Raw genomic sequence first — 19,243 nt, 5'->3', positions numbered from 1 at the left:
AACAATCTGGAAGATTTAGTACAGATAAGCTTCTTTTAAAAATTTTACAAACTTAGAAATTAGGAGTTCAGACCCTGATTTCTTGGTTCAAAAGACTGTCTGCTTTTCAAACAGATAAAGTGCCACCATTTCCAAAGCAGCTCATTATTCAATTGATGCAATCTTAAGAAGAGCTTAAATTGTGCCCTTGCTATTTAGAACCTACTAATTTGTGGTAAGCTCAGAGTGAAGTGCCTGTGGACACTTCACATATTGCTGCTGTAATGTAGTAGTTTGGTCTCTCACCATTTGCACTGACTGTTCCAAAATATTCTGTGAGCTTGCAGGGTAACTAAAAGGAGTGACCCAGCAGTAGTAAATAGGGAAGTCTGCTCAGCAATTTGGTCTGACCATACATATCAATGAAAATGGTGCAAGTAACAAGCCAGAATTTCTCTGTCCTGGCGATCAGCCCAAGCCTCTATGCCCCCCTAAGGATCTGTAACTTCCTCCACATGCACGACCCTTCCTGTTACTTTTCTGGCTCTTTTAATAGCCCTTCCTTTTGAACAGGTGTTCATTAGAGAGGGAAGGAAAGGACAGAAAAGGAAAGGCATTTTAATTCCTCCTTTACTGGTAGTAGAAACTGTACGTATACTTGGTTATACAGACTTACAAAAAACAGCTCAATTTTTTTTTTCAGAATATATTTTGCAGTTGTTATTTAAATTCCCTTTTAACATACAGTTTTATTTAGCTGTATAATGCAACTTTCTTAGGATTCTTTTTCATAAATGATATATTTTTGATTGCGGATTGACAGTATGTTTTACATAGGTAAAAGTCCATAAGAATAAACAGAGCTTTCTCTGTCGCAGGAAGGCTTAAAAAAATCATTTGGTTTTCATATTGCTTCAGTTGGCATGAATTAAGTCATCATCAGTGGTGATATGTTTTCAGTCTCAATTTTTTCTGTAGCAAGAGCTGCACTCTACAGTTTTGTAATAAGTGCTACAATTTGGAAAGAAGTTAATGTAGTGAGTTTCAGCTGGTTTTTGCACAGCATGTCTGTCATACTTCTGTGAATAAGAAGCCTCTTTTCCTTCTCTATTAGAAATTATAATTTGGCATCTTTTGAGAGAACTTGATAAAGGAGTAAAGTTTCATGGTATATTGAATAAACTGAAGAAAGATATGAAACACTATGAACGCACCTTTTAGCACTACAGGTGTGGATAGTTGATAACATATGTACATGTACAATTACAGAAATACACAGGTTGTCAAATCAGTGTTAAGTCATTCTGTGTCAGCCTGTGTGTTTTTGTAATTCTTACTGCTTTTGACATTTTCTAACATACGATACCTTTGTTGAATCACATTTTCTTGCATTTTAACAAAAAGGCTGAGTAAATGCATGAACACCAAGTCAGCTAGGTGTGATACTCAGTCACTAGTTCGTTGCCTGTTAGATACTTCACTGTCTGTATTTTCAGCTCAAAAGATCACTTAGACATTCATGACTGTATATGGTGCTGTTCTGCAGTTTAGTTTTTGTTGCACTTCTGCTTATGTGGAGTATTAAAATGGATGGTGCCAATATGATTTCTGAATTGTCAGTTTCTACTTTCTCTTCACCATGTTCCCAGTTTAGGTTTACTTAAATTCACACAATTTGTATTTTTAACATGTAATGAACACTCTCAGATGAAACAGGATCTGACTTTCCAGGTACAAGATATGGCACTGGAGATTGATTTCTGTGTTCACCCAAGTCACTAATTTGACTTTAAGCCAGAAATTCTTTCAACAGTTGTTTACAGAAGTGCTTCCATATAATGCATATCATTCAGTTTAGTGAAGGCCAGAAGCAGTTTCCCTACTATTTTTTTCTTTAAAACAGTCAAAACACCTTAGTAAATGGTATCCACTTGAATGTTTCGTTGGACACATACATATCAGCCCATGTTCTCTCCATTATTTTCTCCCCCTTTAAAATCTCTTGGGTTCTCAGCTTACATTTCTCATTGCTATACTTTTGCAGGATTGAAATTTGAGGGGCATGTTAAGGCTTACTGAATCATAGCTACCACATACCTGCTTCAAGAGGTAAATTCAAGTTGGTACCAACAGATGAGATATGCCCTCTAGGACATGCAGTTCCCTCCACTCAGTAGTATGATGTTGTTGTCATACAGGTCACATGCCAGGGTTACTGCTAACCATGTAGCTAGGTTATTTCATAGGGAAAAGGTATCTTTCGGGCCCTTTCTGTGATTTTAGTGTTGCAGCCTCTTTTTTCTTATCAAGTGTCATTTGTTTGTTTGCAAGGTGCCCTGCATTGCATAAAGTTCAAAATTTGGAATACCCCAAGTCTTCTGTGAGCCGCTTTGAATTTGTGTAGAGTTCAGTTCAGATCTTAAGAAGTTGAAATTGTCTTAACCTTACAAACGCTGAAGTTTCTAAAACCTTGTTTACTTTGCAGATTTCACTAAGCCAAGCGCAACAGCCTTCTACATTGTTTCTATGCTACAGTCATTTGCTTTTCTCAGATCATATGAAAAGTTGCACTTTTTATACTTCAGATACTGGAAAACTATAGAGAATCTGTAATTTAGAACATGTACTTTAAAGGCTTAGGGTTAAGATAGTGCAGACAGCGTTGAGTGCATGGTTTGAATTTAAATTCTGATTTTTGACTGCTTTAGTTCTTATTCATGATTTTGAAGTTGTTAACTTGGTTTTGCATAGACTGCAGGTATCTGTTGTTAAATGCTTCTGACTGTACTTTAGATTGTTTTGAGTTCTGTTTGTTAAGAACTTTATTCATCCTTTCCGTTAGCTAATTGTTCAGCTGAGGTGTTTTTTCTGTAGTGAATTCCTTTCCCTTAAGATTGGCATTTATAGGGTAGGATGTGATTGGGATGGGGAACAAAATACTTATACTAGACTTTCATTTTTGTAGTTCTTGTCTTAAAAAATAACATGATGTAGTTAACATCTGATCAGACCTAAGATTCATTGATTTTTCTTGTTGTTCTTCTTCCTCTTCCACATCTTTCTTAAATTATTTTGAACGATCCTTACTGAACTCTTTTTGTTATAAAAAATGTTTTGAAGGGAATGCAGAAGCATTTGTATTACCCCACAGTGCTGTATTCACACTTAAAATATCAGCCCTTCTACGTACTTAAAATTAGTATTAAATATGTGCTGACTTTCTTGAGAATCTTTGATCAGAGCCTGATAATGTAGGACGCAGTTACCTTCACATTCATGTCCTGCCACGTGCCCTTCTTCATCTTCCAGTTAGCCTGGACATCCTCCGGTCATCCACATTTAGTCTTGTGTAGGTCTTTAGTCAATGTCAGAGTATGATACTCCTTGAATTCTTTGTGTAATTATAAATGGTGATTCAGGTAAGTCTGCTTACATCTAGTTAAATGTCTTGTGGAAGTGCTCTGGTGACAGACAAGAGAGTCAGTCTAATAGGATTGATTTTGGATCATTTACAAAATATGTGAAAGCTATGCATTAATTAGTTTTTATGCTGTTGGTTTATAGCCAAGCAATATTTCAATTGGAGTTCACGATAGGTAAAAGTTAATTATTTGCAATAACTGAAATCAAATTTTAAATTCATTCTTTTAAATATGGAATTATGAAAAGCTATAGTGAAGGCAAAACTTACTAGAAGTGTGAAATTCAAATAAGACAGTTTTAAAATATTTAAATAAGAAGTTTTTTCTCATATTCAGGTAGAACTTCTGTGTTTCAGTTTATGCCCACCGCCCCTTGTCCTGGCGCTGGGCACCACTAAAAAAAGCCTAGTCCCATCCTCTTGACACTCGCCTTTAAGATACTTGTATACATTGATAAGGTCCCCTCTCAAGTCTTCTCCAGGCTGAACAGCACCACCTCTCTCGGCCTTTCCTCTTAAGGCAGATGCTCCAGTCCCCTCATCATCTTTGTAGCCCTCTGCTAGACCCTCTCCAGCAGTTCCCGTCTCTTTTGAACTGGGGAGCCCAGAATGGGACACAGTACCCCAGATGTGGCCTCACCAGGGCAGAGTAGAGGGGGAGGATCACCTCCCTCAACCTGATGGCCACGATCCTCCTGATGCACCCCAGGCTACCATTGGCCTTCTTGGCCACCAGGGCACACTGCTGGCCCAGGGGCAACTTGCTGTCCACTAGAACTCCCAGGTCCTTCTCTGCAAAACTGCTTTCCAGCAGGTCAGCCCGGAGCCTGTCCTGGTCCAGATGGCTTTTGAATGTCTCCAAGGATGGAGACTACCACCTCTCTGACCAACCTGTGCCAGTGCTCAGTCACCCTCACAGTGACAGAGTGTTTCCTGATTTTCAGAGGGAACGTCCCGTGTTTCAGGTTGTGCCCATTGCCACTGGTCCTGTCACTGGGCACCACTAAGAAAAGCCTGACTCTGTCCTCTTCATTCTCTCCCTTCAGGCATTTATATATTTTGATAAAATCCCCCTGAGCCTTCTCTTCTCCAGGCTGAACAGTCCCACTTCTCTTAGCCTCTCCTCATGTGAAAGATGCTCCAGTCCCTTCGTCATCTTCGTGGCCCTGCACTGAACTTGCTCCAGCAAGTCCATGTCTTTCCTGTCGCAGGGCGTGCAGATCTCAATGCACTACTCCAGCTGCAGCCTCGCTGATGCTGAGACAAGAGGAAGGATCACTTCCCTTAACCTGCTGGCCACGCAGTTCAGGAAGCTCAGCACGTAGGTTGTGAAGTGCATAGTCTGAAATAAGAAACGGAGAAGCAATAGAATAACAGAGATTAGGGAACAAACAAGAAGGATTGTCAGTGTCTCCTAACTTTAGGACAGGTGCAGATATCCATATGTATGCTAACAGATGTGCTGAATCCCACTCAAAACTAATGCGAGGTATTTGCATGTGGGCAGTGGTCAATATTGAGTTCAGTGACTGTAGATGACTTAATTTGAGACGAGTGTCTCTGTGTTCTACGGGCTATAACGACTTAAATCTCCTGTGTGGTGGGAGCTTAGACACCTTGCTTACGTCTAGGTAGCTAGATGTAGACACATGGCAACTGACTAAGCTGATAACACTCCCTCCTGCATCAGTTAAAGCATCTAAGAAGAAAAGTAGTTGAATCCTGGAACTTATTCCAGTTCTGGAAGAAGGAGAAAATAGTGTGAAAGGAGGAGAGAGGGTAATAATGTGTCATAAGGTACTTTCTCTTTTGTATCCACGGCTTCTGAGATCCTGTAGGAAAGTGGATTTTAGTTTTCAGTTTGTATTTCACTTCTAGGTTTTTAGTTTCTTTCTCAGAGTTGAGGAGTATGTGCGCCCAAAATCTGGTCTACTTGCTCAGCTATGCCAGCTAGTTCAGTAAGAGGTAGATTGCTTCTCTCAAGTTTTTCTGGCCTGTACACGTACACCGTCATGGCTGCAGTGTTACCATTGCTTAGAGAGGGAACCTGTGAGAGTAATTTAGCTGTGAGGGTACTTCGGAGATGTCTGCCAGAGGATGAGTCACATCTTAACAGTGTCCATTTCTCTCTGGTGACTAGGCAACCAACTTTAAACAACCAGCTCATAAGTAGGCTTTTAAATTACGGACATCTCCATTGGGGCAGATATAAATCCAATCGTGATCTTTTATGTAAAGAGGTTTGGTTAACAGTATGGTGACAGTCACCTGCAGAATTCTAGCAGAGACGCGAGGGAACCTATCCTTAGGTCATAAGTACAAGTTAAGAATATATGTACTGTGCTGAAATGGCAGTGCAGTCATGCTTGCACGTACACCAAGAATGATTGGGATATCATAATGATTGCACCTGACCAATGAAGACAGCATTGATGCACTCTGGAAAAAAAAATTCAAGGTATCTGGAAAATCTGCGAGCCCAGTCAACTGGGAAGCAAATTGAAGAGAATTAGTTTGTTATTATCTTATTTTTATGTCAAGCTAACCATAAAAAGGCTGTTTATACTCTTACAAAGTATTTCCTCAAACAAAACCGAAACAAAACAATCTGTTGTGTTAAAATTACATTGGAGGTTATAACTACAGGTTGAAAATACACGTGCAGTGAGTTTATTTGTTGGGTGGTTTTCACACAATCTCTTTTGTTTGCTAAATGTGTTTCTTTAATCAAGATAAAGACAGAATCTCAGCACAAATTTTAACCTCTTGTTTTGGTTCTAGTTGTATAGAATTTGAAGCATACTAAGGATAAAGCAGATAAGATAGGGATAACAATGTCATTTCCCCTTAAGAACACTGCTGTTTGCTTTCAATTTTTTGGTATCTGAAAACAGCAAAGTCTTGAATACAGGTAATGAATATATTTAAATTATTCAGAACAAAATAATTATTTGCTGTCAAGTTATAACCATTAGGCAAAATAATTTCCAACATAATCTTTCTTCTACACCAATCTGCCTGCTGTTTTTTCCATTTGCTTTCCTTTTTTTAGTGTTAATCAAGTACGGTGATTTTAAATATCTCAGTAGTGGAGTGTATGTTTCTTTATCATGTAAAATGTTGGAGGGCTTCTATATTTGGTTTACCTAATATAAAAGAGTAACTACAGCTACTTCCTTTTTCTAAAAAGTGTACAATTTTGGAGGGACATGAGGAAAGGGTAGGGGAAGTTGGGCTTTATGCAGCGGTGGGAAGAGGTTAGGACACTTCATGTGAAGGACTAGTAGTAAGCCATGATGTTAAGAAGCTGGAAACATGCAAGCACACTTTTTTCTGCAGCATGCTAATTTCCAGCATACTCCATTGCCTCTGCCTAGTGTTGTGCCTCATACGATATGGTGGATGAAGTTGCAGGTGTAAACTTAACTACAGTGTCCTTCTGTGGTGACTTTTTAGAACCTAAATTATTCTGGAGGCTCATCTGTTTGGGGAAGGTAGCCCTTTGATGTACAGTGCTGAAGCTGGGATATGAGATCATCATATCTTCATTGAATAAACAAAGTTGGTTTGCTTCCTTAAGCACTAGAAACTCACCACATGTCTGTAACAAAAATGGTGTAAAAAGTTACTTTATACTTTGTCAGAGTTTGGGGGTTTTAAAATAATATATATCAAGTTCTGCATATGAACCAGCTAAAGAGGAAGTTCTTTGGAAATACTTGACATTAAGATGAGTATGACACTAAACCAGACTGAATCACAAGACCTATTTTAACTACAAATGTCTCCATTCTGGGTTTATTGGAAATATGCAAATAGGCATCTCTTTCTCACTGGATAAAACTTCTTGAAAATTTGTTAAAACTGATCACAGCGTTTAAAGTTTCTTATGCTTCCATCTAATTGATTTATAAACATAGTAGTAAGTCAAGGGAGAGAAGAACGGGAGTGGCACTGAAATCCTAACAGATGTGGAGGTAACAAGGTAGATTGCCAGTGTACACTTGGTGCTCTTCACCGCTGAGTCTGGCTTTCCATCTCTTTATACTGATGAAGAATTGAAGTTTCACGTTTGCTCTGACCAGTTACTGGTCCACAGTAAGTTTCTTGGCAGCTATATGCAGAAGATATACCTATCTTCTGCTAGTGTCACAGTTTTGTCTTGTTCCTTCACCAGGTGCTTTGCATTTTAGGTTTTACTGTGGACTTTATAGTCAGACTTTTTGACTTCCTGCACTGTGAGCACAGAAGTCCACACGTTTGGGTTATGCAATGAGTTTCTGTTTAAGGTAGGACAAGGAGGAACCAAGACACTAGTCTGCTGTTGAGGAGCAGCAAGGAGAGAGAAGACAACCCACTGCAGCTGGTGCATTGGCTATAGACCAAGCATGCTACTCCAATGAGCTCAGTAAAGCTAGGAAGGCAGGTGGGAGTCATGCATATGAGTCTCACATGCCATGCTAAGTGCCATTCTCCATTTTAGCAGTGTTCATAAACTTTTAGCCTTATAAAGCCTTTTCTTCTGATTAAATGCTCTGGAATGACTTGCTCTCTTACAAGTACCTGAAAGAAGGTTGTAACAAGGTGGATGTTGGTCTCTTACCAAATAGGACAAGAGGAAACAGCCTCAAGTTGTGCCAGGGGAGGTTTAGATTGGGTATTAGGAAAAATTTCTTCACCGAAAGGGTTGTCAAGCACTGGAACAGGCTGCCCAGGGAAGCAGCTGAGTCACCATCCCTGGAGGTATTTAAAAGATGTGTAGATGTGGCACTTAGGGACATGGTTTAGTGGTGGACTTGGCAGTGTTAGGTTAACAGTTGGACTCAATTATCTTAAAGGTCTTTTCCAGCCTGAATGATTCTTTGATTCTATAAGTAGCTGTCTCTAATTAAAAATATATTCTCTACTTAAAAATATATGAGAATTCTTTTACTGATGCAGCTACTAGCTGATGCTTGCAGTACACTTTCCCTTCTGAGACAAAAAAGTCCCAAACTACTGACACTAAAGACATGCTGCTGCTCTCTTTGCTGTATGTTCTATCTTGAGTTGATAAGAGAATGATTCTGTTTGTGGTTAATGTGTTCAGACACGTGTCAAGATTTGTCATGCGTTCAGGGAGATGTAGATTTTCCTATCGCCACTTGCTCTGTTTTGTTCTTGTGACTTTTTGAACCTGTTCAAGGTTTAGGGTGCCTTGAAAACATTAGACCTTAACAAAGGACTGTAGGTGATAAGAGGGAACAGAGATCAGTAGCTGGAAGGGACATTTCGAAGAAGTGAGGATATACCGGTATGATGTTGAACAAAGTATTTTGAGCAAGAGTGCTTCCTCTGCCAGGTTACACCTGTGCAACCAGGAATGCAGAATCCCTTGGACCAATAAGAGGGGGGCCTGGCTCTGTAGCCTAATGATGGGAGGTGGGAGAAAGGAAGATAATTTGTAGGTTCTGGTGCTGCTTTTGCATTTTGTATCTAAGAAATCATCATAATAATTATCAAAATCATCATCAAAATAATAATATATTAAATGTATACATAATATTTGCAACCTAGTTCAATAATTCTTGCTCCCAAGAAAGTGAGCTTTCCGGCAGCCCTACAGTCTAGGTTTTCTCAAGTGAGAAGCCTATCTATGTAATTCTTGGAACCAGACAGTTGGCTTCTGAGGGACCTTCTTGCTGGGTAGATGCTTCAAGTACTACACGCAGAAGTGATATGAATTTTCCTCCTCATTCTTCAGCAGTTATAGATCTATCTTAGTTACCAGTTGACGTGCACAAGTTTTGGTTGTGGGCTTGCAGTCATCTGGAACAGTTTCACTAGAGCTGATGAAAGAATTTCTGAAGTGATGAAGAAGCTTCTGTTCCGGTGCCCTGTCATTCCTGGAGTCCAGTCAGGACCTTTCTTTGAATACGGAACATTTAGTTAAAAACAGCCTTCATTATGATGCTAGTGATTATGGCTTTCCTATTATCCCATCCTATTTACCTCCTTCCTCGTAGCATGGGAAGAGCGAAGGGGTTAAGGGTAGTTTAAAATATTCTTTCTCATTTTAGAATGGTACCCTGTGTTTGGTGTTATAACCAACCCTGACGGCAGTCCCAAAAGGAAAGTAGAATAAAATGAAAATCAGTGCTTCCCAAAGCGGAGTGTTTTCTCGTTATCTCACTAGATAATTAACAGTAACTTTGTAAATAATATGAAAAATATCCCGCTTCCAAAGAATGTTGCATTTTCCTGTACTGTCTTCCTTTGTATATGGGGCAATGCATTTGTTATGTTTATAAAAATAGCCCAGAAAGTGGAGAACCCAAAATCAAGTGCCCAAAAACTCCAGAAATGGAATTTCTACATTGCTTCTAGCATAATTGCATTGTGTGGGTATGTTTACAGTTTTGAGTTCGTATCTCTTCCTGTTCATTTCACTCTGTTGTCCTAGCATAATTCTTCTGACATAAGAGACAATGAATAGTCACGAATACTGAAACATGGCATGAAGTAGAAACCAGGCTTGGAGTTTGTGTAAGAGCTTTGGCCTTCCTGCTGGACCACTTTGGGCTCAAGTGCTAGGCCTTCATTATGGGATTTAAAAAGACGATGGAGTGATGACTGTAGGTCATTTATGGGGCACATGGATTTCTTTTGCTTCTTTTGAACCTGAAATGAGATCAAGCCCCAAAGCAAGCACAAATGTGAATGCAGAAAATTGGTATTTTTTTTATAGGTGGGAGAAGGGCATCACAAAAGGTGGCTTTTTCAGTACGACAGTTTTTAATTGAACTGGGTTTTTGCAACTTTTTTTTTTTTCTTCTAGAAGGTAGATGGGATCCTTTTGGAATAAGGCTGTACATATTCTTAGATTTAACTTCAAATCACCTGTTTTGCTTTTATTTTTACTAGAAGGGAGACACTTGGGTGGTCAGGACAGAAGCCTTAAGGGGGTTGTTTTCTTAAGGAGTGTTTAAAATGTTTCACCATCCTCAAGGGCAGCCTTAATCTTCTGAGGTCAGCACACAGCATACCCTGACCAGTTCCTTTACTAGAAATGAGAATTTTGTTGAATTTTGACCTGTTTGAGAAAGGGTCATTTAGTTTGAGCTTAAATTCTGAAATAAACAAAGAACCCCAAGCACCTTTCTGAGTCACAGGCAATGCAGTACACAGATTTTAGAAAGTAATAGTCTGTAGTTGTGAGGAAGTTGGAGGTAAAGAAATCCCCTATTCTTTCTCTGATTCTTGACTGAGAACTCTGGGTAAGTACAATAAAAAGTGCTTCAAAAAACAGAAAGACCAACTGCTGTCTGCAGCTAAACACAAAGAAAATTTGGTGTATGAAAGTTTTTTGGATTTTTTTTTTAACATTTCATTTTTGCTTTTAGGTTTCTGGTATTTGCTACAATAGCAGTATATTAAAAGTTCATCGAATTCTTTGTGTACCCAGCTGGGTAGCAAAGATATTTTCTTGGACTCTTGAACCAATCTTCTCATCTGCGGAACCAACAAATGAAGTTCGAGTGGGAATGGGGGCAACAGTTGATATCCAGAGGCAGCAGAGAATGGAGTTATTGGATCGTCAAATCATGATGTCTCAGGTTGCCCAAATGAGGCGGCAGAGGCAGCAGCAGGTATTGGTATGCATTCTGTAAGGATTATATTGGTATGGGTTCCTGTTTCTTAAAAATAATGTATTGCTTTATTCTTCTCCATTTGTCTTTTCATACACTTGCACTGCTAATAGCCATTTAAATGTTTTATGTAGCTTAATATGTTAAAACTGCTTCACAAAGCGTAAGCAGAATGTCAGACAGTCCTGTAAGGGTATCAGTACTTGTGGCATTCTTTTACCAAAAAGGAAGCTGAAAGTTAAAGTGGTTGCTTCTTGGTAGTCTTTAGTAATAGCCATTGTGGAAAGTTAGGAAATCAAAATGCTCCTGACTCTTCTGAGTATTTTTATTGTTAGCATCCTTTTCAGACAGGTTGAAAACTGTCTACATAACTCCTCTGTTTGCAGATAATGTACATTGAATAAAGCTTGTTTCTTTTTAAAAAGTGCACAAATTAAATTCTCTAACTTTCTTACAGAGGTCAACCACAGGGGCTTTCGGTTTGCCATGTTTAATGCTTTTATTTCCTTTTGAATGGAATAGCAGAGCCCTTTTACTTTCTCTGCTTCAGTCAAACAAGCAAATGCAGATATTCACGTACTTTCCGTTGTAGGGCAGTCAAACAAGGCATGTGATGTCTCAATTCACTTTTTCCTGTGTCTTAGATATATGTGTTACTACTCTGTCAAACCTAGCAGGCAACATAGGCCTTGCATTGCTTTATGTGAATGCATGTTGCTCATAATTTAAGTTACAATTTGAGGTCTTTGCTGAGTTCCCTCTGTCTGAAACGTAGCTCTGTATACACAAGTTCTTGTGTTTGAGGTAGCTTAGTGCAAGGAGGTATAGCTGTGTTACCGTTAGTATGTTGTCAGAATTAGAGGTGTGGTGGCATAAAGCTTTGGCCGACAACTTGGGTGTGAATCTTTGTTTCCAGTCCCTGATAATGTAATTCTGTTTTCCTTGATTTCTTTACATTTCAATCTGATTCAATTGTTCCTCAAGTGGAAAGATCCCAATCTACTTTTCTCTATTCCCATGAGAACAACAGTTTAACCAGTTTTAATGTAAGAACTGAACTAGAAATTACTCATTTCGTGAACGTCGCTGTTGTAATAGTAAATGTGTTGAAAGTGTATGTTGGGCTACATGCTGCTGAGCAGAGTGTAGCCAAGTTTCTTCAGACAGGAGGAAGAAGCCAGTTCCAGTTTTGAAAAACTATCTTGATAATACATCTTTACTTGCAGAAAGCGGTAAATAAGTTCAGAACAGTAAAAAGATAAAAGAGGAGTTGATAACATTCTCTTCTCATCTTGTCCTTTCCTTAGGCTATGAACAATGAAAATGGAAAAAGTCTTTTCATGTTTGACTTCAAACAGAGTTCTTTAAAAAGGGGAAGGGTTTAAGTAAAATAAATGGACGTTGTTTGAACATCAGTATGATGCTTCCCTTTACAAGTTGCTGAAACACTTTCAAGTTACCTTCATGTTTAGCCTTTAATATGAGCGCAGCGTTTAGTTAACTGATAGTGCTAATCTGAGAAACCAGCAATCAGAAGGTGATGGGATCAATGTATGAATGTTTCGCAGAGACTCTTTAGAAAAGGTATGTCATGAAACTTTTGACCAGCCTTTTTTTTGACTCACAGAATTTACTGGCCATCAACTAAATCACAAAAAGCATCATTCACAAATATTGAGACATAGTGGTAAAAATTAAAAGCAGGCTAATTTCAGTCTCAAAATAATATTTTTAAAATTGAAAAATATTTAGTCTCTAATTAATATCATATAATTAATTGTGTATAAATTATTATATGTAAATATAAAATATATATTATAAAACGTGATTATATAATTAATAATTTTATTAATAATTTACTATTTTAAAATAATATTTAAAAATTGCTGTATTTGGGCAATACTTTTGCATTTAGAGGCTTGGAAGGGTATAATTTGAAGACCACGGAGTTGAAGAGATCATGTTACAGATGGAATTTAGATTAGAATTTTTTATCTTTTTTTTTTCTGCTGTTCACTGAGCGCTTTTATTCAAAGCAGAATTCACTTTGGATCCTATAAAAAAAAAAAAAAAACCAACAAAAAAACCCCAAAAAAAACAACCACCAAAAAAAACAACAGCAAACACCAACCACCCCAGAATTTCTTTGCTGGCTTTACCTTTCCCAGTCTTTCTCTAGCTGACATGTTCAGATCTGAAGGAGCCTGAAGCATGGAGCTGTGAGTGTGAGTGCTGGGTTGTCAGACACCCATAATTTCGAGGAGCAGGCTGAGTGTGTGGGAGAATTTAAACAAAACCCACCAACTTAATTACTTGATATACCTCATTTTGGTGTTTAAATGTTCAGTGGTACTGTGTGTAAATATGTTGTTAGAAACTGAAAAACTTATCTTACATTGCTAGTTTCTCAGGGGAGTGTGGTTACTTGGTGACTGATTTTTGTCTTGGTTTCTAGTTGCTGTGGATACAGCCCTTAAACAGATGGTAGTGTACATATTGAAAACGTCCTGTTCTTTTTTTTCTTCCACAAATAATCCTGAGAAATGATGAACTTGTCACAAATGGAGAATTACTGAGCATCACCTTCATGCCCCTTTTGAGGCAGTAGAATAAAATGTGTGCCACATGTATTCATTCCCTAAAAAATACCAGCTTGCTATTTTGTTTCTGCTTTTAAAACTTTAGTTTCTTAGTTCTTTTCTTTCCCACTCTTTTGTCTGTCCTCTTCTCTAATTTAAATAATTTATCCTAATTTTCTTTTTTCCCAATTATCTGATCTCTTTTTTTGTATCACTTTCATGTTTTTATTCCCCACTGTGCCATTTTCCTCCCACATTTTCATCATCTCTTCCCCTTCACCTCCATTGTTTCCCGTACTTTGTGTTTGCTTTTGTAACAAAATCCTTCTTTGCTTTGGGGAAGTTCTCTCCCATCACATCTCACCACCAGCAATCATTTGCTGATGCATCATGAAGCTCATAGGATTTTAGGGATGGATGCCTTTTGCATTTTTCTCGTTCAGACAAGATGTAGTTGAGGTCTTCGGGTGCTATTTTATTCTTTCGATATTGTAATACCAATGAACAGTTTGGTCTTCTCTCCTGAATTTTCTATTTCTTGATCTCTTTCATTTCTCAGCATTTTTCTAAAGTTTATCTTTCTGTAACCCAAATGAAAGCCCTGGTGGGAAAAGGGAAGCTGCATCTGTCCACCAGTGTGGTAGCAGGGAGTCAACTTGACTTTCACTTCCTATTGAGAAGGGAGGCTGGCAGATAACCAAATTGCAAATACAGGAGGAGTCATGCCCAAGTTGTCACTAAAGATGGATATGTGGAAGGTGGAAAGTTGCAGAAAAGGTAGTCAGCACCTTCTGTTGGCAACTAAATACCGCCTCTCCTTTGAATGCTCGTCCCTGTGCCCATTCAGGAGGGACAGTGTATGAACCTCAGTCCCTTCATCTTGAAAAAGTGCCTTTTGTATCCACAGAACATTTATTCCTTCATTCATGCTGAGCATGTTAAAGACACCATATTACCTGCTTTTTGGTTTCTCTTAAGTTTCTTGTCTCAGAAAAGAGCTTCACGGCTTGCTCCAGACCGTGTGATAAGCCTACAGCTATATATGAAAATATTCATTTCACTACCTCTTTTCTGCCCTATCTTCTGCTTTAAGCTTCTTTTGTCCTTTCCCTCCTGTCCTTTTGTTCATCTATTCCAGCTGCCATTATTTTTCGGTGAGGCCAGACTCCTTTGGTTCGTATTACATGGCATCTCTGTATGAGATTCTACTGCTTGCAAGGACCAGATTTCTTCTATAACAATGTGACTTCCTCTAATTGTTCATTTGTTGGCTGTCTTTCTCCTGGGACACTGGAGAGATGCTCTGTGGGTAGGCACACTGAGAGTCTTTATTGTTACGGGGAGTCTCATATCCTGAGAAATACGCAAGCTTCACATTTTGTCAACTAAGGACTGTGAGACTAGGCTGCTGATTTACCTTCTGGTTGTATCTAAGCAGTAAACTCCTGACCTTGGGAAAAAATAGATTAATGGAGCAAAGACTTTCTTGACACAAGAATTCCTCCTCAGGAATGTTATCCTCATTCATGACGGTAGAAAAAAAATCCCTCAGTGAATATACTCCCAGAGCATCCATTTCTGCTTTCTCCAAGAAGTGTAAGAATTAGACCTGAGCATATTCTTTAGCTTTCCCACTGGCACTGAGGGATAACAATTTGACAAAGTTGTCTTGAATAACTTCACACGTTTGAGTACCAACAAGTCCTTCAACAGACATTTTGAACTGTGAAGACCTTCTGCAACCTTTATACATTGCTGTGTCCATATAAACTCTTGCTCTCTTAGCCAGAACTTTGGATGGAAGCAGGTTGTTTGTATTGTTTCACAGATGTATGTATTATTGTCGGGAAGGAATCTACCAGGCTGCTTTGCCTCAATGAATGGGTGAGATTTTCAGCCAAGTGTTAGGCAAAGTCTTTTTCTCTAATTAGGTTTCCATTCCAATTAGTCTATGTTACCTAAGGCTACTTTGGGTTTTTGTGATGTAATTGAATAGAAACTGCCTTTAGCAGTGTTGCCATAAATTTCAAAGACAACTATACTTAGGGTACCAATGGGATAAAATGATTCTTTGAACTCAGACTCCTGACGTGTGTGTACAAGATTTGACATCATATTTTTAAATAATTCTGTTAACTAAGTGATTTATGAGTTTTTTCAGCCCATGAATGAAGCATGTATGCAGTGGCTAAATTTACATTCAGTATTCCTTCATTCTTGCTTTCCCCTGCATGCTGATGTACATTTGTGAATACGCACCAAGCCTTTTTTGAAATTACAGGCAGCTTCCATTTTTGTAGAGAAAACAGTATCTTCTTGCGCAGACTGCAGGGAGTCTTTAATTCATCCTTTGCTTTGTGTCACTCTTCTGGCATTTTCTCTGTAATTTTTTAATAGTGTTTTCTTTGTGCTGAGAATAAGCCTGGTTTTATTTCAAAAAGGGAGTTTTACTCTTGAAGGTTGTGAGTATAAAAACTGCATATACTGCTGATCTTGGCATGAGTGAACTCTTTGGTTTTTTACTGTTTCATTTCAATAACGTATTTGCAGCAGTTAATAACGCACTGCTATTTAGATATTTCTGTTTTCTTTTTCTGAATAACTTTTTTCATGGATTCTAGGTGTGAAATTAAAAATGTTGAATTTCCAGGGTGCTGATCCAAGTAGTGAACAATTTATGACTATTTCTTCTACAGACTACCACTTTATTTTTGTCTCTTTTTCACGGAAATTGGCAATTCCACAAGCTGGCAGACACTAGTAGTACTACTAGAATAAACTGTATGTGTCTCATTAGCAGCCAGATGTCACCGTCACAAGGCTGCCTGCCTCTAACTCCTACTCCTCGGTAGCGCCCCGCTCACACGTTCAACTATCTTTTTTTTTTCTTGGACCGGAGTTACGAAATTCTCTTTCCATCTGACTGGGCTTTTGAGCTACAGCCTTAGAATTTGGTTTAATATTTGTAATCAATCTCCCTAGAGAAGCAGTGGTTGATACAGTGGCTGGACAGCTTCCTAAAGCAACATACTGTTTTATTTCAAAGCAAATATTTTTTTGAGAAATAGTGTATGTTTATTCTCCTATGTGATTGTTCTATATCTTTTTCCTCTGATAATTTAACTTGAGACAGTTCCCCTTAAAGAGTGCCTGGCTTATAAATCTCCCCAGGCATTTCCAGAGTATTTAATTCTCCGTTGTGTGATCAATTCCTGTTTACAGAAGGCAAGTTTCTTTTTAGCTGTACCTGTCCCTTCATTTCTAGCTTTGAACAGGGGGCAAATAAGGCATCCACTTTGGGGGTGGTTACTTACTGGATTCCAGGGCTTCTGTTGTCCTTTCTGTCCACACTGAGAGAATCTGGATGGGCCATTTCTTCTTCCTAGTATCATCTTCCCTGGTACGTAGTAAACAAGAAGCAGGTAGTTCATGTAGTAAGTGGTCCATCTTAGTATTTAGGTTTTCTGATTAGGACTCTGATGCTAGCACATAACAACAGCAGGCCGGTTTCACCAGTTGTTCTTTAATGCACTACCCTGAGACGCAAAATGGATACTAAAGTTTTGCCAAGCAGCGCTGCAGGCGTGGCACCTTGTATGTTGGCTTTGGGATGTCAGTAAATGGAAGCCCCTCCTATTTGCCACCTAAGACAGAACTTGATTTTTTTAACATCCCAAAATGGGATGCTGATCTGTTTTTTTCCCCCCCTGCATCATCATAGACCAACCCTTTATATACTCAAATACATGCTTATGCTAGTATATTGGAGAATTTGGTTTTGAGGTTTTTTGTGCCCAGAGTTTTATCGTAGCTTGCAAAATCAAAACAATTTTAGAACTCTAATTTCTCACTTTTGTTTTGGCCTCTACTTATTCCTTATTACTCTTTGAAAGCATTCGTGCACAAGAGGTGGATGAAGGACTATCTGTCTAAACATCATGCTTTAGTAACAGTCCAGTGTTACCAGTCAGCATTCAAAGTGCTATGTAGTAAGGATTAGAATTGTCTGCTTTTTGTGTAAAATGTCTAAAACAGAGCTAACATTATTTCCTTAAGTATAGACTCTGTGTTCAAGCTGGTGGACCTGCCTTCAGCGTTTGGCACGCTGGACCCCACCCCCACCTGATTATCTCACTCAGCAAGTGTTGAATGCCAAACATAAGAACAGCTCCAAATCATGTCATTCCTTTAAAATTCAGCTGGCGATTATGATTGACAGCTTCACCTCTCACAAGGCACTCACTTAAAAAGATTAATTTTTAATAATGGGAACTGACTTTTCTATATATACCTGAGATTTCTGTGGGGAAAACTGACAAGCCCCACTGCCAATAGTATGACATAGGTGGGTGTTTTCAGCTGATGTAGCCATGACCGTGTCTGTGATGTCACAGCACCAGCAAGAGCTCAGTTTGGATGAAGAACAGCTGACACAAGTAAGGGAAGCATGCAAGTTTGGAAAAGGAAGTGCTTTGAAAAGGCAGTTGAAGACCTGTCTCTAACTGTCTAGAGAAGATCCAAATCTCCATTCGTTATTGCAAACAAAGTCTGAGGGACCTGCTCAACACCTCCCCGATGCTGAACGAATGAATAACATCAGTTCTCAAAAATGCCATCTTTCAGCTTCTGCTTGATATGAAATGTTTCTTTCTTCTTGGCATAGCGATCCATCACTTCATGGCTGAATTATTGCATCACAGCAGTAATAAAAAGTGGATGTTACTATGATGAACAGCTTGGTACAGAATAGGTATTTACCCTTACTGTAACAGTTTAAATGCAGAGTAGCCTGACTCTGTCCGTGTTCTGAGCTAATCACCAGTTTGGGGAGTACCTACACAGCTCTTCACTTACTGCCAGCCAGTCATGTGTCTGAGTCAAATTATGGCACCCTTTCCTGTTGTGTGTGACAAGCAGCGCTCTACAAGGTCAAGTGCTAGGGCATGCATGAGTGTGCAAGGAAGCACACTCAACTCTCTGCACCTCCTTTGAATGCAGTTGAAGAAGCAGCCATTCCCACCTTGCCTCCAAGGAGCAGATGTGCCTGCCCGTTGGCATTTCTGGCTTCTGCTGCTATGAAGGCATCATGCCTGTGTTGAAATCCCTTCCATTGTTTCTCAGGCAGCTTCAGAGGCCAGATTAAGGTGCTCCTCCTAGATTTCAAAGGAAATAGCTGATCAGGCTTCAGAAAAGACCACATGCAGATTTCTGAACTTCTGTGACACATGAGCTCCTCTGGGACAATGCAGACGTCAAAGTTCAGGATGCAGCAACTAGGAGTCAGACAGAGCCTCTTAGCTAAAGAGACTTGTCTGTAGGTTAAATTTCCAGAGGAAATTGGAGTATCATTAGAAATTCCTGGAGTGCTTTCCTTGGTGAAAAATTCTTTCCATCATTAAGAACGATACTCAGAACACTAATACTGTTAAATTTCTACCCTCTTTCAAAAGAAGGGAGTTATTAAAAGAAAAAAAAAAGGGGGGGGGGGGGGCAAAAAATAAAAAAAAAGGGGGGGGGTGCAAAGGCAAAAAACCAGAAGTTTTGTCTTTTGTCCTCGCAAAAAGAGGCAGGCTAGACATTCAAATGGAAATTTCACCCTTGTCATTGATTTTTCTTACACAGTGTTCAGGGTAGCA

The 19,243-nt window shown here is 39.0% G+C and overlaps 1 protein-coding gene across 2 annotated transcripts in view; it reads left to right on the top strand.

The window, feature by feature from the left end:
* UBAC2 (UBA domain containing 2) overlaps positions 1-19,243 on the top strand; it is a 101,089-nt gene that overhangs the window by 70,658 nt on the left and 11,188 nt on the right. The window contains exon 7 of one of the 2 annotated variants that reach the window (XM_055801209.1): positions 10,783-11,028. In XM_055801209.1, coding sequence (XP_055657184.1) covers positions 10,783-11,028 — 246 coding nt within the window. Of the gene's footprint in view, positions 1-10,782; positions 11,035-19,243 lie in introns of both variants that reach the window. The other variant, XM_055801208.1, reaches the window with a different exon arrangement.

The sequence above is a fragment of the Falco peregrinus genome, chromosome 4 (assembly GCF_023634155.1).
Source record: "Falco peregrinus isolate bFalPer1 chromosome 4, bFalPer1.pri, whole genome shotgun sequence".
NCBI lineage: Eukaryota > Metazoa > Chordata > Aves > Falconiformes > Falconidae > Falco > Falco peregrinus.
This window is presented reverse-complemented; position numbering and strand designations above follow the sequence as displayed.